Source organism: Pteronotus mesoamericanus, unplaced genomic scaffold (genome assembly GCF_021234165.1).
Source record: "Pteronotus mesoamericanus isolate MK-2021 breed Mesoamerican mustached bat unplaced genomic scaffold, CSHL_Meso_final contig_121, whole genome shotgun sequence".
Classification (NCBI taxonomy): Eukaryota; Metazoa; Chordata; class Mammalia; order Chiroptera; family Mormoopidae; genus Pteronotus; species Pteronotus mesoamericanus.
The window spans coordinates 3,551,519-3,573,067 of NW_026555046.1; the positions used below are offsets into that span (position 1 = coordinate 3,551,519).

The 21,549-nt window shown below is 47.7% G+C and overlaps 1 protein-coding gene across 9 annotated transcripts in view; it reads left to right on the forward strand.

Moving 5' to 3' along the window:
* INPP4A (inositol polyphosphate-4-phosphatase type I A) overlaps window positions 1–20,472 on the forward strand; it is a 130,855-nt gene extending 110,383 nt beyond the window's left edge. For 5 of the 9 annotated variants that reach the window (XM_054586175.1, XM_054586190.1, XM_054586181.1 and 2 more), the window contains 5 exons: window positions 1,570–1,710; window positions 3,946–4,043; window positions 5,568–5,680; window positions 8,766–8,920; window positions 17,780–20,472. In XM_054586175.1, coding sequence (XP_054442150.1) covers window positions 1,570–1,710; window positions 3,946–4,043; window positions 5,568–5,680; window positions 8,766–8,920; window positions 17,780–17,912 — 640 coding nt within the window. In that variant the 3' untranslated portion in view covers window positions 17,913–20,472. Of the gene's footprint in view, window positions 1–1,569; window positions 1,711–3,945; window positions 4,044–5,567; window positions 5,681–8,765; window positions 8,921–13,259 lie in introns of all 9 variants that reach the window. The other 4 variants (XM_054586165.1, XM_054586184.1, XM_054586185.1 and 1 more) reach the window with 1 other exon arrangement.
* Window positions 20,473–21,549: the final 1,077 nt, after the last annotated feature.

Genomic DNA, 21,549 nt, shown 5'->3' on the forward strand with positions numbered 1-21,549 from the left:
TCATCCTTTGGAGCCCACGGGTGACTGCTAAGTAGACATCCAGGTAGCTTAGCTTTTTCCCAGCTACAGTCTATTTCAGGCTTCCCCTGGAAGCTGCTTGTGGAGCTTGTGTGGCCATGGGCCACACAGTTGCCAGGGCCACAAGGTCATGTGAACGTACCAGCCAGTGTGTCACTAGCTGGGCAAGAGACTGAGAGAGAAGCTTCCTCCTGGAGGCCATGGGCCCCGTGGCTGCTAAGGCCATGGGGCCCGTGGAGAGAATAGGCTAGTACACCATCCAAGTTCAGGTCATGAGCCAGGATGCCAGAGAGCCAAAGAGAGTGAGATTTTGTTTACCTTGGACTATGTTAATTTGGGTGTGGGGGTGGACCAGGTGCTTTCACATGCTTTGGGTGGGTTCACATCCCAAACAATCCCTTCTTTCCCCAGGCTAGACTGGCCTCTTTGGTCCAGCACCACCCACATTGCTATTTTGCCTTCCATGGCGCACTGAATACCTTCCCCTAGTCCCACCCCGGTCTGGTACTGGGAGTAGGGGGAGGTCTTTTTCCTTGTTAGCCTTGCACACTCTCAGTGTAGGAACCTCCCCCTGCCACCATCTTGGTCGATGGGGAGACTTCCCTGAACTATCAACTCCACACCCCCAGCCCCTAGTCCCCGCATGCAGCGAGTTGCCCTCACTTGGAGCCCACTGACAGAGAGCACTGAACCATGGGCCTAAACAAAGGATCCCTGGAAACCCCACGCAGCCTCTCATGCAGCACCAAGGGCAGCCTCAGTGGGAGGGGTTGAGCACCTACAGCCAGTGGTGGGGTGTCTGCACTAGGGGTGGAGTGTTCGCAGGGCATGCACTCAGCTACTCGGGCTATGCAGCATTACACCGTGTGGAAGTGCTACCTGGCACTGCACTGCGAAACTCAGTGTCCTCACTACTACACTCGGCTGTTTGTACAGGTATTCTTTGACCAGCTGCATGCCCTCAGTACTCAAACCTTTGACCTCTGTCCCTGAGGAGTGTGGCTTGATGTGCAAGTGGCTCCCGGATCCCATTCCCACGTCTAGCTAGCTCTATCCCTTCAGCACCCTCTCGTGTTCCCTACCCTCAGCCTGCTCCCAGCACTGGTACAAGCCAGAGCCTCCTCGGTGGTCCAGGTAGGCTGTCTACCGGGAACACTGCGGCTGCTTCTTTAATTCCATAGTTGTAGGACTTCCTTTCAGCCAGACCTCAGGTGGTTTTGCATAATGGTTGTTCTGTAGTTTAGTTGTAATGATGTGGTTGTGGGAAGAGGTGAGTACCACATTTACCTTCACTGCCATCTTGACCGGAAGTCACTGCTGCACACTGTTCATTTTTGTTTTATTATTTCATTCAGTTGAAAGTGCTGATCACAGCCCTCTACATTAATTTCCTGCTTTAAAGGTCACACCCAGCAGTTTGGAAATCACTGAGCCAGATGGCCAGCCCGCACTCCATGTTGAGGAGAGCTGGTTTTCCTCTTCTTACACTCCTCCTCTCCCACCACCCCATCACAAGCCTAACCCCTCCTCGTCCTCTCTCCCGCGTCTTAGGGATGGGTTTAATGTGAGGATCCCTCTGCCGGGCCCCCTGTTTGACGCGTTGCCTCGGGAGATCCAGAGCGGCATGCTGCTTCGGGTGCAGCCCGTCCTCTTCAACGTGGGCATCAACGAGCAGCAGACGCTGGCGGAGAGGTGTGTGCTTGGCCCTCTCGGGGACTGAAGTAGCTGGGGTAGTTATGGAGATGATGTAGGAAGTGTACTTAGCCCTGTTCAGGCTCCGAGTGCTGGGTGGACTTTGTCATCCCTTCCTTCTTTGGCCAAGAGTCGTTAAGTGCAGCCATATGCGCTGCTCTGTCTTTGGTGCTGAGGACACAACGATGAGCCAGACATGGCTCATGTCCTCAAGAGACTTGGGCTGGTAGGAAAGAGATGTGGGTTCAAGGATGAAAATAAATGCAGGGAGTAGGGGCCCTAACAAGGTCTGAGAGGGTCTCTGAGGGCTTTTCGATATAGGGTGATTGCTGAAGTGGGTTTTGAAGAGTAAGTAGGAACTGATCAGATGGTAGGGGAAAGGAGAAACCTGGCATCCCAGGCCAAGAACCCTGAGCAAACACAGGCAGGGACAAGCTGCTTGGGCGCCAGAGGCCAGTCCCGGGCAGGCTGGGCAGTGGCGAGGCTAGACAGGCCTGAGTGCCAGGCTGAGAGCCATACCTAAAGGCTTATGCCTCATAAGCTCCCTCCAGGGTCACCTGCTAGGCAGCAGGGAGGAGTCCTTTGTGCAGGTGTGTGTGTGTGGGTGCTCATGCACTGAATGTGTGTTGCAGAGGAGGGGGGATTGGGTGGGTGTAACCTGCAATGACCTTTATCACTAGTACATGAAAATCTTTCTGACTTCACATTACATTCATATGCTGTGTGTACTTTAGAATAGAAAGCCTTTTTTCTGTTAAGGACATTTGATCTGCAGGATGATAGGCTATACTCCTACTGGGTTTTTAACCATAATGGATATTGACCCCTCGGTGTAGGGTCACCCCACTTAGCAAATGTGTTGTGACTGGTGGGAGATATGGAAGAACTGTTAGCAGGGCAGGACATGGTCAGGTTTACCTTTTAAGTCGAGTGTGCTTGCTGGCTGTGTGCTGAATGATGTTAGGGTGCAGCGTGCTGGGGAGGTTGTGGGAGAGTCCAGCCAGAGGCAGGTGGGAGCCCTGTGGGCGGTAAGCGATTTCAGCAGTGAAATTGAAGGTGGGTCTTAGTTGGGCAGGTGTGAGAGAGAGACAGTGATGAGAGTGACAGCCAGGTTTCTAGATTGGCAGTGGGAGTTGGGGGCACTGAGTTCAGGAGCCAGGAGCTCATGCTCTGGGCAGTTGGAGGAGCCCACTTCAGGGAGGGTGGGCGTGTCGGGGCCGGGCAGGGAGTACGTCTCAGGGAGGAGAACTGTGTCTCCTGCGAATGGCAGCTGCCATTCCTGATGACTGGGAGAGCAGCTTTAGGGAGGGCCGAGGCAGGGTCCCATCGCAGCGAGCAGAGGTGGCAGGTGGAGGAGGACGTGACGGCGGGGTGAGTGCAGGGCTTTTGCTTTGCTCCTGGGACACTCACTCCTCAGCTCATAAACAAGCTCAGCTGCATGCCCCAGGGCGACCCCTAAGGCAGCAGAAGCCTAGAGGAAAAGCCATATGGTCCTCAGAGGTGGACAGGCTGTAATGGACCCACAGGAAGGAGTCCTGCACTCTGAGCAAGGACGGGGGGCCATGAAGTGGCTGCTGCGCAGGGAGGGGGAGAGCTGGACTGCACATTCGGCCTTGGAGTCAGTGCAGACCCTGTGTGTTTTGGGGACCGCTTTGCACCTTCCTGGTGCTGGCTCTCCTCTGCCTCCCCCTTAGGCCTCTGGCACATCTTGACTGCCTGCGAAGTGGGCAGGGTAAACCTGTGTGGTGAGAAGAGCTAGAGTCTCCACACCATCCAGGAAGAAAAGCTGCCAGGTGTGGTCATTCAGCAGACAGAGTTCAGCAGAGCAGCTTCAGACCACGTGCAGGACTGTGTCCTTACTCCCCAGCTTCACCCCACTGCCGTCCCCTCTCCTAAGTACCTACAGGATGGGAGGATGTGGAGACTCCCAGCCACACACTGTCGGGGTTTCTGTGCAGGGCTGTGCTGCGCGAGGAGCTGGTACGGACTGAGTCCTCATAACCTCTTAGGCTCATCTGTAACCCATCGTGCATGGCCCCTGCTAATGAAATGGGTTTGAATTTGTCACCAACACAGTGGAGAACAGCCTTATGCTTGGGAGGAGGAAAGTGGCTCAGAATTTTACGTGCACAGTAAATGTTTGAGAGAATCGGTGTTCTTAACTTTGATGTATTATGATGATACCAGGAGAAAGCTACATTAACCAACTAACAGTGTCTCCTGTGACCTCCAAAGGTTTGGTGATACATCTTTACAAGAAGTTATCAATGTGGAGAGTTTGGTGCGATTAAATTCCTACTTTGAGCAGTTTAAGGAAGTTTTGCCTGAGGATTGTAAGTATTTCTTCATTCGTGGTAGGTTCCACCCATTGTCTTATGTCACATTGGGTGTTTTGAGTGCTTCCTGGCCTTCTGGGCTCTGCCTCCTTCCTTGCTCCCTGCCCCCCGAGGCAGCCCCCTTACCCACTCAGACTCTACCCTGTCAAGACCTCGCCCAGAAAACTGCCCTCGGCCTGCAGTCCTAAGGGGTCTCCTTTCTGGCCGGTCCTCTTCCCACCTGTATCACACAGGCTGCTGTCACACACTGTCTCAGTCACTGGCAGGCGTTGTGGTCAGGAAGAGAGAGTTCTGTGCCCTTTCGCATTTTGGGGGGTGGACCGTTTCCAGTGACGCGAGGCCCCAGGAGCTGTTAACGTGGTCTAGTGAGGAGGCCAAGGAGGGTGCCGCTACAGGAACGAAAGCTACCTGGGCGGGAGCCTCTCCGGGGCGGGGCCAGCAGCTCCAGACCCTGGCCCAGGAGGCTGGGGGAGTGGCAGCCGTGTAGCCTGTAGCCCCGCCAGAACTGCTGGTCTGTGGGGCCGAGCAGATGGAACCCACCCAGTGAACACCGCTCTGCCTGCTCCGTTCATCAGTGGGCAGGTGTTCACTAAATGGGGTGGTTGGGGTGCCAGGAATAAGCTATAGCTGATCTGGGGAAGTAAGATGGTCTCCTCCAGGAGGCTGAATTCTGCTTTGTCTCAAACTTGCCTCCTCTGGGCACCCACAGCCTTCATTACAGACCAAGCATATTTCAGTCTCTCTGTTTCTGCCCTGTTCTCTGACCAGCGTGGCACTGAGAGTATGAAATAATTAGCATAGGATCCTGTGTCTACCAGGGTGAGTTTTTATGGTGGACGCTACACGTGCAGCTAGATCCCAGAATTCCATGTATTTGGATTCGATCTGAAGATTTAGGCACCATGGCTGTTATCCTTAGCCCTGACCTCGAGACTCTGATGATCCCGGAGGCTGAACATCCTAGATTTATTAGGTGAGGTGGCAATATGACTGATCTTTAGTTTGAGGAGTCCCAGAAGGACTTGGAGATGTTGTGGCAGAGGGAGCTGTTAAAGAGGGTGGGAAGACACCTGCCCAGGCCACTCCAACTCTGCCTGCAGGAGGCTGCCCTTCCCACATGACCCAGCAATGGCCAAGCCCACCTAGTGGTTGACACTAGTGCCCAAAGCATCCTCCATCCCTGGGGAAGGTTGTGAAGACTAGATGGGTCCCCCTCACTCCTTCCTCACTCCCTCCTGCCCTTGATGGTTCAGTGTGCACCCTCCAGCCCCTTGGAAGAGCTGAAAGGGGATGAAGGGAGTGCCCTTTGCAGGTGGAACTGAAATGGCAATGAAGGTAATTAAGTGCTCACCATACTGGTAGCCAGGACCAGGGCCTAAACACCCCTGTTTTCTTGTTTAAATCACACTGAACTTCCAGCTTCAGCCAGAAACTCTTCATTTTGCCGTTCCTGAGCCTAGACGACTCACTGGGCTGCATTCCTGGGCGGGGCAGCAGCTCCCAGCTCTTCCTCTCTTCCAGGCTTACCTCGGTCTCGGAGCCAGACATGCCTGCCGGAGCTGCTGCGCTTCCTGGGCCAGAACGTCCACGCCAGGAAGAACAAGAACGTGGACATCCTCTGGCAAGCTGCTGAGGTGTGCATTACAGGGAGAAGGGGGTTATTGCTGCTCCTGCTGCCAGTAGTAGTAATAACAACAACAACAATAACAAATCCAGATCTGGGCCAGGAATGGAGAGAGGGCATTTCTCCATATAGACACAAGAGAAAGACACTGAGCATGTCCCAAAACTCTCGCGGATACTGAAAGTTACCTGTGAGTTCATGACTTTCAGCCTCCTGAATTCTTCTAAGCTTGACATAGAATCTGTCCCCTGGGGCATTTAATAACCAGGCTGATGGTTGTTGTCAGCCTTGGACCGCCTGCACAGTCAATACCAGCTAAACTCCCTGCCTCCTGCATCTTGGAATAGGTCCAAAGAGAGACTCTGGTGACCATTATAGTCCCTGTAAACATCGTTTATCATACGCTGCAGCTTGGATCTCCTCTTTGACCTGAGCACTTAACATTGCAAATATGTGGAGTTCCAGGTCCCTGCTCTGAGCCTGGTGTCACAGCAGTTTAATAGCTAGTTGTTCACTCACCCCTCACAGGGTGGGTTTAACTCATCTCCACAGCAGCACTGGGACCTGTTTGTCATGGGGACTCACAAGTGGCCCCAGATGGCATACCAGCTCCCTGCCTGGCCTGAGCAGAGGGGAAGGGTGGACACACACCCCTCTGTCCTGGAGAAGGAGTTGGCCCTGCACTCTCCACTGACAGTTGGATCACTGCCCTGGTTATAGAGCGCAGGGAGCAGTTAGGGGGACTGTCCCCCCACAGCTTCGTAGGCAAGAGTGGATGCAGAAACCTGTGCATACCTTGTTTGGGAACTGTGGTTCTGTTTTTTTCTCTTGCTACATGATAGAAGAACTATCACCACCCTGTCGGGTAGCTCAGTCAGTTGGAGCATTGTCCTGTACACCAAAAGTTTGCGGGTTTGATTCCCAATCAGGGCACATACCTAGGTTGTGGGTTCAGTCCCCAGTGGGGGCATGTACAGGAGACAGCCATTCAATGTTTCTCCCTCACATTGATGCTTCTCTCTCCCCTTCCCTCTCTCTCTCAAATCAGTAAACCTGTCCTTGAGTGAGGATAAAGAAAACAATCACCTGTAGCGATGATCAACCATCCCCTGTCACTAGGTCCAAAAAGTATTCCCTCCAGTCCATGTTTTTTGTCTCCATCAGAGGCTGCAACGGTACAGAAGCACAGATTCAGAGTTGGAAGGGTCTCAGGGACCCTTGGATAGGTCGGGTCTCAAATTGTCCACCTGGGATCCCCTGGGGAGGACAAGTGGGTGGTAGGGGCACCAGTGTCAAGCCACTCGGGTCTTGGGTCCCCCCATCTTTACTCGGACCGGGGCTGCCTCCTTCTCTGGATCTTATTTATTTTCATTTGTGTGCATGAGCAGGGGGTCCTTGGCTAAACAGTTGGAATATCATTAGTCAGGTCAAATCCCTCACTTCATGGAGGGCCCCCAGGGTGGCCCTCTGGCACCACAGACTCTCCCCTCTTGGGCAGAGATGCACGTTAGCCTCTGCCTTCGTTCTGGAGCCTCATGTGAGCTCTGGATGCTCTGTCTGTGAATGCTGTCGACCCAGCTTATGACAGGTCTGGGCCGTGAGCTCTGCAGCTTGTAGAATTTAGTGAGCGTGTCCATGGCCACCCTTGATCTGTCAGTCAGAGTTTTACATATCTGAATGAAATCATTGTTTACCTAGCTTAGGGTTTACTTAGGGTCTTTTTCTTTCTTTTAAAAATTTTTTTGTCCATTCTCAGAAGAAGCCCATCTTCCCGGTGGTCTTGGCGGAACTCGTTTGGGCCTCTTCCATTTTGTCTTTTCTTGGACACAGCGACCAGACCACACTGTGCTCTCTGCCTGGGGGCATCCCAGTGGTGGCCATAGGCTCTGGCTGTGCTGGCCTGAGAAGCAGGTGTGGTGCCATCCTCAGGGCGGGGCCGCAGTGTCTCTGAGATCTTTTGGGAGCGCAGCACGACACTGGAGCCCACCATTGTCCAGCCTGGATGGTTTCTCATTCATAGCAGTGTTCTCACAGTACCTGGTACAGGTCCGCAGGTCCTTATCTGAAGCTCTTGTGGCCAGATGGTTTGGAATTCAAAGGTGTCCTTATTTGAGAAGAGACATGGTATAATAGTTGGTGCACATACGTGTAACGTAGTGCATGTACGTGATTTAACATCCCAGAAGACTCTGGAAAACACTCTGGAATCAAACCCATTAACACTGCCTCACTGAAAAGTATGACTAGTTATACAAGAGGGATAAATAAAAATTATAAACAGGACTATACCAGCTCAGCCCTGGGTATGCTGCCAAATGAGGTTGCCACAAACTTACCCAAAGAATCTTTTGTTTTGGGCTTTTTGGATTTGGGGACTGTGTACCATGGACTGTACCCAGCAATGCAGATGGAGTGACCCCAAACATCCTTACCATGAGGCGAGGGGATGCCCTGAAGTGTCCCTTTCCTAGCCTCGACGTGGCGCACCACGTGAGCCCCTCATGTGTGAGGGGCAGGCACGCTGGTGCCTTGTCCTGTACCAGAGCCCGAGTGAGGTGGAGGATGAATGGCCTGCAAGGCCTGGTGGTCAGGAGGTGGCCACCATCTGTGTGGGACAGGAGAGTAGAGACCAGTGGGTCCGTTTTGAGCCTTCCAGAAAGGCCTAAGGACCTGACCAAGGCCTCGGTATTCTTTGAGCTGCTCTGACTTCCTTGAGTTAGTTTTTGCTGCCCTTCTACCCTTCCTCAGAGGGGTCAGCAGCAAAAGGCTGAATGTGACAAGATGATGGTGTCGTAGTTTGGAAGAGGATGACACCTCCGAAAGGGAGGGAGCCTGAACTGTGAAGGAGCATCCGCGCGGTGGGAGCAGGCACATGCCCCGCGGTGGCAACGGAGGCGGCCCCACGGCAGTGACTGTTCTCCATCACCAGCTCTGGCAGGACGTGAAGTTGGGGAGGAGGTGCAGAGGGTATGGCTGGGTCTGGGGTTGAGCTGGTACCTCATACCCTGCTGGGTCCTCCAGAGCCTATGTCCCGTGTGGAGTGAGTCTCCATTCTGCAGAGTCACCTTCTTAGCACAGCCTGTTCTCATTGGCAGATCTGTCGCCGCCTTAATGGGGTCCGGTTCACCAGCTGCAAGAGCGCCAAGGACCGCACGGCTATGTCGGTGACGCTGGAACAGTGCCTGATCCTGCAGCACGAGCATGGCATGGCCCCGCAGGTCTTCACCCAGGCCCTGGAATGCATGCGCAGGTGAGTCCGTGCCCCACCCGCCCGCTGCCACCTCCCCCGGCTCCCTGGCACAAGGCCCCTTGACTCCAGTGTCATGCTCTGGTTTGACTTTGGAAAATTCGCTAGTGTCTACAAAGTCAAACTATTGGCACTAGTTACATCAAATTGAGACAATGTTCTCTTTTAAGTCAAGGGGGAGAGAAGAGAGCTAGCAGTCTCTAGAGCAGAACTGCACCGAAACAGGTATACAGGGGCCAGCTTGGGTGTCAGGAGTGATACGGGGAGCACCTCGTGAAAGCCGTGTGGCACATGGCATCCCCCCAGCCACCAGCCTTGCTGTGGGTGTGACTTAGGGCCAGAGCTGTCTCAGCATGCGTCTGCTATTTACATCATTTGTATGTCTCCTTTCAAACTGGAGTGACAAAAGCGTGTCTGCAGGTTGCACTGGTCTGCTCTGCTTCTTCCCTAGCAGTCGACACAGTTTGCTTTTATGAGCAAAGTGTCAGATGCGTGTTCTGTGGCGATGGCAGCCACCCGCCAGCCTGTCCGTGGGCTGTGGCCACCTCACCCTAACAATGTTCTGATTCTGAGGCAGCAGGCGTGTTTGCAGAATGAAACCCAGGACTCAAAAGTGTCTACTGTTGACCGATGCCTTGTTTCAAGCACTGCCGGGGAGCACCCTACCGCACATACCAAAAGAAAGGATAAGAAACCTGGTTTTCCTGTCTCCTTCACTGTAGTCACCAATGCTGTCACAGTCTCGTTTGCAACGGTCACTCCTACTGAATGTTCTGTCATTTGTCCTCTCACCAAATTCTTTAAAGTGTTTGATTCTCTTATCCTTTCTGTATGTTTCTGCTGTTTGACCTTCTCACAGTAATGCACAAATGCCAGGCCTGAGCTCCTGCCTCTTGGTAATAGAGCATTTTATAGAAATGAAATTGTTCCGTCTCTGTTTTGTCTTTCTGAGTTCATCTAAACTTCTCTGTTTTGTCAGAACACACTTCCAGAAAGTTCACCGCCCTTCCTGCCCTTAGCCTCAGGGAAGCAGTGGAGGCTTAGAGACCCCTGCCCAGAGTGCCCTTGACTGAGGGGCCGTCCTCATGGAGTTCATGCCCTTCAGACTCGCTGTCCCTGGTGCTGTTAGTGGCAAGGCCAGGCTCCCAGTCACATCTGTGCCCTGTTACCTGAGAGGTGGTGGGAGGCACTGCCCTGGTGACATGCACACCTCAGCCGGCAAAGACACAGGAGACACGGAGGGGGGATGCCTCTGGTTGTCGGAGCAAATACTAGGATCAGGTCCCTCAGGAAAGCACAGGAAGCCTGAAACATCCGGTGGCGGCAAAAATGACAAAGCCGCAGTTTCCCTGCTTCAGGCACATGAGAACATGGGGTTCTGTGGAGAAAAATAGTAGTACTGGGAAAAATAGCAGGCAGCAGGAAGAGTAAGACCCAGTATGGGATGGACTGACACCATAAAAGAGGCCATAAGCATGAGTCTACAAGAGCTGAGCAGGGCTGCTGAGGACAGGACACTGTGGTATCAGCCATTCATGGGGCCACCAGGAGTTGGAGCTGACTCAGTGGCATGTGACACCCACCATTCAGGAGACCGGGCCCGGAGCCAGTTGTACAGCTGATATGTAGGCCTTTGTCCAGTCTTGGCTTCTGGTACAAATGCAGTGAAAACAAGAGTTCATCCTGACTGCACCTGAGCACAAAGGGCTCAGGAGACCAGGGAGAAAGTGGCCCCTCAGTGACACGCCCTGCCCCACCTGCCGCCGGTAGCTGTGTGGGGTGACAGGGGCAGTGCCCGCACGCACACAGATCGGTATTAAAGTTTACACGTACAAAGCACTTTTTACTTTTTATCATAGAATTAGTTGATACTCCTTGTAGGAAAATTAGAAAATGCAGGTTGTTCACACACACACACGCATACCCCCCTAATTCTCCATGTCCTACTATTAACAAGTAACAGTGCTGACATTTGATATATACTCTTTCATAGATACATACATACATACACATGAGTGTGAGTGTGGTTAATCAACACATTGCTTTGCCAGTCCCTGAATAAAATAGAAAATTAAACATACACAAGTACAAACACATGTGCAGTCCTGCTTACTGTTCTTAGCCTGCTTTTTTCATTTAACTGTCTCGTGAGCATTTTTCAGGTTAATAAACATAGACCTTACCATTTTTAACACAGTATAATGCATCCAATTGGTGGTTATTGACTATTTAAGATGTTCATGGTTTTGAGCACTTTAAATGGTGCAATGAGTATCCTTATGTGTTCTTCTAGCCACATTTTCCCCACTGATTTCTTAGGTTAAAAAAGTGTACACCTTTGTAAGGCTTTTAAATGAGATCGACAGGCTGTTGCCACTCTACCTGTGTCTCCCAGTGGCTGTCTGTTCATCCACCGCCTGGGTGTTACCACGCCTGTCACCGTTCTGAGCGCTCCTGACTCTGTACAGTCGGCTTTGTTTTCTTAGCTTATAGATGAGGCCCCCCCAGGTCCTGAGCAGGGAAGGGCCCTCCTCCCATGGGAACAGGCACCATTCCCTTGGTCTCTCCTCCTTCTCTAAAACCCCCACCCACTTCCAATGATGTTTGTCTGTCTAAAGTTTCTTATCTATGTTTTTCAGAATTTTCTAAATCTCTACAGTGAACATGTCTTACAATAATAAGTTGAAGAAGTTACTAAAAATGAAGCTTGATCCCATTTCACCTCTGCATGTCCCCAGAATCCTCATAGCACCATCCCAGGGTGTCTTATCCCCCGACCTTGTAGAGCATCTCAGTCTCTGGTCACATGCTTTTGCTTTAAGGCGACACTGTTACACCTGATTTCTGTGCTTTCTGGATTACCTTGTGCGGGGAAGACAGGTGTGCTCATCGACTACAAGCCCAAGGGGCTGGGTCACGAGCCCTAAAGAGGGAGCAGTAAATAGTGGTTATGCCCTTAAGTGAGGGAGTGCATTTTGGTTCTCGTGTTTTCTCACTTATATCTGACCGCAGGAGAGTAGGGCGTGCAGGCCAGCGTGCCGGTCGGTGAGGAGTGGGTGTAAGGGCCGAAGCCGATGCTCAGGCTGGCTTTCTCCTGGAGGCCCAGGGGAGGCAGTGGCAGTGCTATGCTAGCAAATGTTGAACAACTAACTCTCTCTCAAAAAAATCTCCGAAACCCCTGATCTGCAGCATTTGCCAATTTCTGCAGCATAAATACTCCCACTGAGGCCTATTTCAAGCTACCAGTGGGACACCGTGGGACATGGAATTGGGAAGAAATGTGTATACATGGCTCTTCCAAGCTGTCTGAGCTGCTCCAGTTCACTGCTGGTAGCCCCCTCTTCTCCCATCCAGTGGCTGAAACACTCAGAGTGGGCCTGCCTAAGGACTGCCTGCTCGGGAATGTGACAGTCAGCCAGTGCTCACAGCATGGAAAGTGTCACTGTCAGAGTAGCACCCCTACCAGGGCACGTCCAAGGCTTCCTGTTTCCTCTGGGAAAGCCTGGGAGGCTCGCTGGCCTCTCCCTCTCCCAGAGTGTCCTGGCATCTCTGTGTCACTATTGCCACCTTAATGACCATGCATAGAGGATGTGGTTCCGGAGTCCTACGTTTCTGGCTGCCATCTCACTTCAGGACATTTTTTCTGGAGCACCAAAAGTGGGGAAAATGCAAAGTTCCCAGTGGAGCTTGGTCGGATGCCATCCTTGGGGATAATAACTTGAAAAACTTGGAGCCACCAGTAGCTCATATCCTGCCACTGCTGGATCTGAAAGCCAAGGCGAGTCTGGTGAGGGCTCTGCCTTGGGTTGACACTTGAGGTAAAAGGTATTTGTTTGAAGAGTTCATCAAGAGGCAGCTTTGGCAAGCCCCTCCCCGTGCCCCCCTCCCCCCTCACCTCAGGCACCTGTGAGAAGGTCAAACTGCCCAATGGTTCTTCATGTTCAGCTTGCTGTTTGAGATCCATGTCTTTGCAGCATGTGAGCGCTTGGCAGGGCGGCATGACGTGCGCTGGGCAGCTGAGAGCGTGAACATGGAAAACCATTTAGTCAGCCTGTGTGTGTGTTTTCAGTAGACTACAGTATTTTTTTCTTATTTTCACTTCTCTTTCTCTTCTTTTTCCTTGTGACTGTGCTGGTTTTGTTTTGGTATTCCTTTCACACCCTTTTCTGCATCTCATCTTTTCTTTCTGTTGTGGCTTCATTCCATTTTTTTTTAACTTTATTTTTTGGTTCTCCTCTTTTTTCCATAATGTTGATAAAATCCATTGCATGTCTCTCTCTTTTTTTCTTTATTTCCTTTCCCTTTTTCTTTTCCTTTCTCCCAAACTTTTTCCTTTTCACAGCATTGGAACACGGGAGGTAGTCACCCAGAAGAACTTGAGCGGCCTGGTGCCCATCCGAGACTTAAGACTAGATCCCAGCCTCCTCTGTTCCATCCCTTTATTAGCTCTGAGCCCCAATTTACTGATTGTGTGGCTCTTTCTGAGCATAGCATACCTGGTGACCAAATTGCGTTGCAAATGAGTATCATTATGAAAAATTAATAATAAGTCACAAGAAAACAAAAGTGCCAGAATACACCTAACTGGACAGAAGGATTGTGTCAAAGCGTGGTTGCCAAGAAATATTTCATGCCTTACAGTTTGGCGTTTTGTTGTTCTGAACTATAAATACCTGCCAAATTATTTCACCAAGAGGACTTGCTTGTTTAAATTCTGTAGCTTTCAGTGCTTGTAACATGTTCTTACAGTGCCCTGTGACTGCATTGTTTAGCTGAATCACTTGTACCAAATCTCCTATTTTCTGATGTAAAGCTATTTATTACCTGTATATCACATGTGCCCTGTTTCCAAGAGAAAGGAATTCTGTCTGAAAGAATTTGTATATTTGATACTATTCTTTAAATGTACTGCTAACCTTTCCTTTCCTTTTGAAGAGAAATGAAAAGAAAATGATAGATGCTTTATTACTGGCTCAACTGTATAAGCCTATTTAATAGGACATTGACTTTCTGCTTTCATTTCAAAGCGTAGTCCCTTAAATTACAGTAGCAAACAGTTTGCAGAATCATAACATTTCCTTGCTCATGTTTATTATTTCCAGTATGAGGTGACACAGCTGTGACTACAATAGCATATTGTACCAAGTCAGGCACATAAGAGAACATATTGCATGTGACTTTAGATTTACTCTTTTATATCTTTAAGTATCATTAAGCTAATCACAGGAATTAATGCATATACTAACAAAAGGCAGTTAAAATTATATACATTTATTTTTCTTGAAATAGCATTTTTCATTTCAGACATTTAAAGACAACATCTTTAAATTTGGATTACATTCTAGACATCTTTTATCATCACAAATCAAATGTAGTTACTAATGAAAAAAAGAAGTCAAAGAACAGTGATCAAAAAAATGAGGCTTGCCTTTTAGGCAGTTGTGCCAGATGGAGCTGTGGGAGAGAAAGAGTTACTTTGGTTTCTGCTATTATCACTCTTAATTTTAACAAGGCACTGTCCATAATGTGGGATGATTTATAACCTTAACATTCACATTTGGCAGAAGGGTAGTTGAACGCCTATAAAAATAACAGAGTGAATTAGGAGGAAGATCCAGGGACCCTGTGTAAGAAATACTTGGTGGCCTCTCTTTCAGTTCAAATTGTGCTGTGATCCGTTTTTGACCTCCAGCTGGTTCCTCATACACTGTATTTTATGAATTTTTTTTTACCAGTCTAGAAAAGTTGGAGTGAATTTAGAAAAGCTGGCTTTTTCAAAAACTTTACATCCATGCATGCACACAAACTCAGTCTACCACAGAGTCTTGCCTCTACACTCTCTCCCTAAGACTTCCAGAACTTTCTCTGGGATTTTTCTGGCTTGGCCTCAGATCTGAGTCTGGGTTTTAGGAATTGCAGAAGCAGTTGGCAGTGAATGACGAGTGTCAGACTTAGACTTCAAATTCTAAAATGGAAGCTAGTCCTCCTCACACACCTGGGCACCCTTCTTTCCCAGACCCACCGGAGTACTGCAGGAGCCCTAGGGCAGGTGTCGCACCTGGGGAGAGTCCAGTCTCCTCACAGGTGCAGTGTGGCTGCACTGTCTTTTCTAGAATAAATGAGGTGAGTGTTCTGTGGCACAGCTCCTGACATCCTTCAGCAGAGAGCCCGTCCCCAAATGCCAGGGACTGGTGGCAGTAGACTGTAGAATGTGACACTGGCCACTAGGGGAGGTCCTGTCAGTCTGGGATTCTATGAGACGTATGTTGACCACTTGCTGTCCTCTAGATTGTGGTGCACATATCAACTAAGACTTGTTCAGTTTATTTGAAGGAGGTAAAGTAGAGTCCACGACATGCTCAGTTCCCACTCACAGCTCCCCGATGCCCTGAGGGGTGACATGTGCTGGTACTCACTCCAGGCCGGACAGAAGCCACGCACAGATGACTACTGACAGCATGGCCCCCTCTTCCCTGGGCCCATGTGTACATCTGTGACTCATCAGAGACTCGCTCAAGACCCACTGCACAGCAAAGGAAGGCCAGGCCAGCTAGGGAAGCCCCTGTTTGGGGGCGTGGGGCTCATGGACACTACAGCCTGCTCTTTGGCTATCATGGTGCAGCCAGGCCTTCCTGCTGTGTGTAGGTTTGGTGCTAGGTTGAGAGGATATGAAATTGAAGGGAAAGAGGATATGGTTCTTTGTTTTTCTCTTCAGGGGCCAGGTCAAAAGCCACCACGTTCTAACTCTGCAGTTGTAAGGCCAGCACGACAGTGGACACCAACAGCCTAGTGCCGTGGGTTGTTGGTCTTTGTCTTTGTTTTTGTTTTGGTAGACTATCAGAGAAAAAACTCAGTATGCCCACCTATTGTGCTGAATTTTAAGCTCACTAAGGCCTTTTACTCTAAATCAGGCTACATGTATATCTGGAATCTTTTCTGCTTTAGTGAGGAATAGGCAGGATGAAACAAAGAGGGGAAGATGATTCAAGAAAGGGGAGTCCCTGAGATTTGGTGATGGTTTTCAGGTGGCTTCTAAGCTGATGCTACTGCTGAGACCTGGTCACTCTACACATTCAGGGTCACTAAGACACCAATGCACCCGGATGGGTCCTAAAGTGGAAGAACCCACCAGAAAGGGAAAACCAGAACTATCCCTAAAACGAGTTGCCATTTGGGTCTCCATCCTAATTTTGTATTTTAAAAAAAAAAAAAAAAAGGCTGTCCTGAAAAAGAAATTATTATCGTATAATGTATTCAGCCAGTTAAACCAGTAATTACCTTCTTTAACATGTAAATAAAAGATATCAAAGTTCCCAAATTATTCTTTGCTCCTCAAAGCAGGTAGGCATTTATTTGTAATAGGTGGTTTTTGAGAAGTATATACATTTCTATATAAATGGAGAAGCCACATCTGAAATAGTCCGATAATGAGTTTCCAAAGATTAAATGAGACTAACTGTCCATAGAACCTAGAGCTTCTGCTTTAATTGGAATTATATTTTTATCTGATTATTGGATGTTAGACAAACATGATCGTTTACCCTAGGGGCTCCCTCCCGTATGGCCTAGGCGTTCAGCTCAGATGACATATTATCTTGCTGAGGGCTTGAGGCCCTGGTGACGAGGAAGCATATTTGAGTTACTAAGTTACTTAATAACAAGCAGGTGAATACTTTTCTGAAATACCCATGCTTATCTTTTGAATAAAACTGTTTCCCCAAAAATATTTTATATGTTCTTGAAAATGAGAATGTCATTTTCACTTCACTTGCCCCTGATATTTTTTTTTTAAATGCATGACATAATGGTGTTCATACAACTGGAAATATTCTAAATTTTACACCTCATAAAGGGTTTTTGTACTAAATTTGATAACTAGTTGATTTCATTGACAGTCTCAGAAAATATAAAAATACAGTTAGACTTTAGGAAGCCATTTATATTGAGTTGCTTTTGCCTGTTAATTTGATGTCTACACCAGAACACTTTCCAGAGTACTTCCCTGATGCTCTCATTTGGGAATGTGAGGCCCGCCTACCCCTCATCCTCCTGCTCTGCGCTTGCTTTGCACACTGGGTTGCCAAGACAGCCCCCCATCAAATACAGCTGGGGCGGTGCTGGTCCTGGGTTCTCTAGGGAAGTGCCCCTGTGGGCTCTTGCTGGCTTTGTAGCACTCTTCTGAAAGGTGACCACAGTGAGGGCAGTTCACCTGGAGAGGGTGGCTGGCTGCCCCCAGGGGACCTCAGTAGGGTCACCCCTTCACGACACCCCAGCCCTGATAACCCTGCAGACCCATCATGCATCACCTGGGACCACTGGATTGTTTTGCACCCACTTAGGAGACAGCCTGTTATTGCAGCCTTCTCAGCCACATGGCTTTGCTACATGTGAATTCTGCAAGGAAAATCAGCATTTTGAATTTGAGGTGATTAACAGCTCTAACATTGAAAGATGCAGCTCTTTAAAGACTTCGGTAAGAGTTGCACTACCTCGTTTTCCATTTAATTTGCTATGTAACAGAAGCTTTAAACCACTAGTTAGGATAGAACACTGAAATACCTAGAAATGAAATACATGAAACCATTAACTTTTTTTAAAAGTTTGCTTTCATTTAGATACAGCACTGCTTTCGCAAATGCAAAACACGCAATCCCATACACATGTCCATTGCTGTGCTTCTTAATTGCCTTGCTCAGAAACCCACCATCTTATGTGTGTATTGTTGGAAATAGTCTGGCACCCATTTAAATTAACCTTTTTTTTAATGCTATAAAAATAATCAGTTCATTCCATCTTAGTTTAAGTCTTTTCTTTTTTTTCCTTTTTTACTGCTGTCATTTCTTGTGCTTGTTTTTTCCCCAGTGAGGGTTGTCGAAGAGAAAATACAATGAAGAATGTTGGAAGTCGCAAATATGCATTTAATTCCCTGCAGCTGAAGGCTTTCCCCAAGCATTACAGGCCTCCCGAAGGGACTTACGGCAAGGTTGAAACTTGAACACACGGTGTCCTCTAATTAGCTGTTATATAACAAATGTGGGTACCCTCTAGTGTCATATATGAATTCTTCAAGAAGACCTGAAGGATTGGCTTTTACTTTTGTGTTTTAAAATACTTCACTAAAGAGTCTATGGAGCATGTTTTTTATTGAGTTGGAATCAATAGGAGGTAATGTTTGGCTCAATAGTGTGGGTAGTAACAACTGCCCATTTAAATAGCCTGCAGCCAGAACCACAGAGACGGCATCGATAGTCACCTCTAGGAATCAACTAGGCAGGTCTGAAATGCTAAAAGACTTTTTAGAATGTCCACTTAGGAAGCTGCTCACATATTTTTCTACTGAGTAACTCAAAATTGAGCATTGAATTACAATTTACTTTTTAAAATCTGAATGTAAAACAGTAAACCGTTGGATCCTGGACAGACCAGTAAGTATTACGTTAATCCAAGTTTTGGGGAAAGAAGCTAGCTCTGGCTCATGCAGCGAGAGCAGGTGGCTCCAATAAATTATGTCTGTGATGGCACAGGTGGAGCCAAAAGTTGAAGTAAAGGTTGAGAAATAGCCTGAAATAAGACTTTATTAGAAGATAACACCTACAAAGCCACTCACAATGGGGACCACTTCTGTCCCTTATGAGTTATAGAAGAGGGTGTCTGCTTGAGAACAGGAAGCCAGCTGTCTCCTGTTCTCTCATCTCCATGTCTAGTCCCACTGTGACCCAGGGTGCATGTCCCCTTCTCTTCTGGAGGCTGAGTTACAGCACTCCAGGACCTCACATGGGTATGGCTGATGCCTCTCACAGCAGTGGAGATTTATGCGTGTAGGTGGTGGAAGCCTAAATCTTTTGAGATCAGATATCCTTTTATGTGTTTCCCTATTTGTCTTCTTAAAGACAGTACAGTCATGTTTGACTATCTAATGAAAGTGTCTTTTAAGTTTGCAATAATTGTTACTATCCTTTTCTCATTCTGTTATGTAAGGTGACTATTGAGAAAGTGGAAATTAGCTCCTGAAGTGAGATTTTTGAAAGGGATTAATGGGCCATAAAACTTAGGGATTTCATAGAAAATGATGTCTGGTCATCTATTATAAGATGATGTCTTATCTGTATATAGCAGTTTTTTTCCTTAGTTTTTGTTTTATCAATTCTGTTTATTATGATGACTATGTTTATATGTTATTTAAAAGGCTATAAAAGGAATATATGTGGCACATTCATGATGCTAATCCTAATGATTGGTGCACCCTTAGGAAATTCCCGTGCCTACAACTCTGGGTATTATTCTTTGGGCTCCTTTAGAAATTCCACTTGGAAATGTAATAGCCTGGGAAGCTGAGGTACGGGCAGGACCCTCTGTGGCAGGGACACACAGAGTGAGCAGCTGGTAAGGGTGGAACTGGATGACCTTTCAGATCCCTCCTACTTGGAAATCAGTGCGCAGACAGCCTGATGTCTTCTGATGTCTGATGGAAGGAAAGTTTCCACTGGTTGAGTGTGAACTGGTGTGGAAGACATGTCAGTAAGGGACAGTTGGAGCTCACCACTCTGTCAAGTTGGGTTCCCTGGAGGGGGGCGGCAGAGAAACCTATGTCCACCAAACCCACTTCAGGGAGGGCAGCAGCTGGTGTCAGGTTCTCTTGTTGTGCCAATCCCTGAACAGACCCTTTCCAATATGGCTGATTAGCCTTTTACCTACCATTTAATTTGTAATTTTTCTAGTATCTTTTACATTTCCATCTTTTCTCATTTTGACATCACTACCTTTTAAAATATTCCCTTGTCTTTTTAAATTAAACGTCACCCATATTGTTTTCAGATTTTTTTTTTTTTGGTCTGAAGTGCATTCAATACCTGCATTTATCAAAAGGGAATATAGCAAACGTTGAGTTGGTTGTTAGCTATTTTCGCATGTGGCACCTTTGTGAATTATTTTCCCAATTTTGTCTTCATGTTATGGACCACCATGAAACTCTGACTTGGCTAATCATGTAGAAAATATTCAGGTTCCAGTATTCTATTTGAGCACTGCTACCAGGCTCCCATGTGGCAAGTCTCAAAGGGCCTCAGGCACTTCCCATGCTTGCCGAGCAAGGCCGTTGTCATGGTGGCCAGCAGCTCCTCCGGACATGCAGGGTCTACGAGTTTTCAGTTGCACAAGGCAGTCAGTCTTGCAGGTTACTATAAAATAGAGGTTCCACCCAGTGTTCCTTGTAAGGCCCCACTGAATAAGAAATGTTGAGACATACTGAAAGCCTGGGATGTGCTGTGGGTTCTGTCAAAGCACCTGCGGCACAGTTGCCTTTGGTTTCCTTTAAAATATACAAATATTGTATAATATAGTTTTGTCTCTACACAGTTGTACTTACCAAGCTTAGTGCACTAAAGTACTTTTATTTATTTGTTTTGGACAGTATTAATATATATATAAAAAAACATGTAGTTACCATTTTATATATTCTTAGCTCATTCTAAGCCATGTATGCTGTAAATGTGCTAGTCTTTAGAATGACAGATAATAAATAACTGACAAGAACATTAAACTTGGTCTTGCCTGATTCATTCTGTTGCATTAGGACGAGTTGTCTGGCCAGCATCTGACTGGATGATTATTAATGGGCATTGCATTGAATGCTTGGGTGTTTGTAAACATGGGACCAGGAGAGACTTGTTTTATGACCTTTTTTCACTTAATTTGAAATGAAGGGGCCTTGGGGTGTGGGATTAAGAGCATGGATGTCTACTTCAGACAGACCCAGGTCCCAGTCCTGTTGTCACTCCTTGGCTGGTGATTCTAAGCAAGTTGTTTGCTTTCTTTGAGGTTCTGCTTCCTCATGTGCAAAGAACGGACACAACAGTGCATTCTTCACAAGGCCATTATGAGGTGCCTCATCATTAAGTTTATGTTAGATATGGTTGTTACTGTCCCATGTCCATTAATATGGGTCACATCTTCTCTCTGGGTTTGCCTGGTCATCTGCCGTATGACTTGATAAAATGTTTCATTAATGGTTTGATTGTTATAACCAGGACTACATCTTGCACCCTTTCCTAGGCACGTGTGCACAGTGACGTCCCTTGGGTAAATTCCTGGCAGTAGAAATGTACAATTTAAAGAACAGTGTAAATGTTTTAAATTTTTTGAATTCTTCATACAGGCATAGACCTCAGAAATATTGCAGGTTTGGTTCCAGACCACCACAATAAAGTGATTGTCACAATAAAGTGAGCCACAAGAATTTTATGGTTTCCCAGTGCATAGAAATGTTTATACTATACTGTAGTCTATTTACATGTGCAATAGCATTATGTCTAAAAAAAATCAATGTACATACCTTAATCGAAAATTACTGCTAAAAAGTGTTAACCATCACCTGGGCCTTCAACGAGTTATCTTTTTGCTGGTGGAGGGTCTTGCCTTCAATTTGTAAAAACTCAGTATCTGCAAAGCCCAATAAAACAAGGTTTGCCTGTATCATTCCCAGAAAGATAGGCTTACCACCTGTAGTATGTGCCTCTTCCCTTTATTCTTACTGATGTTTAAAATGGCACCTTGTTTCAATTTTCTTATCTCTGATTACTATAAAAACTGAACATCTTTTATACTTGTATTTCTACTTTTGTGACTTCATTAGA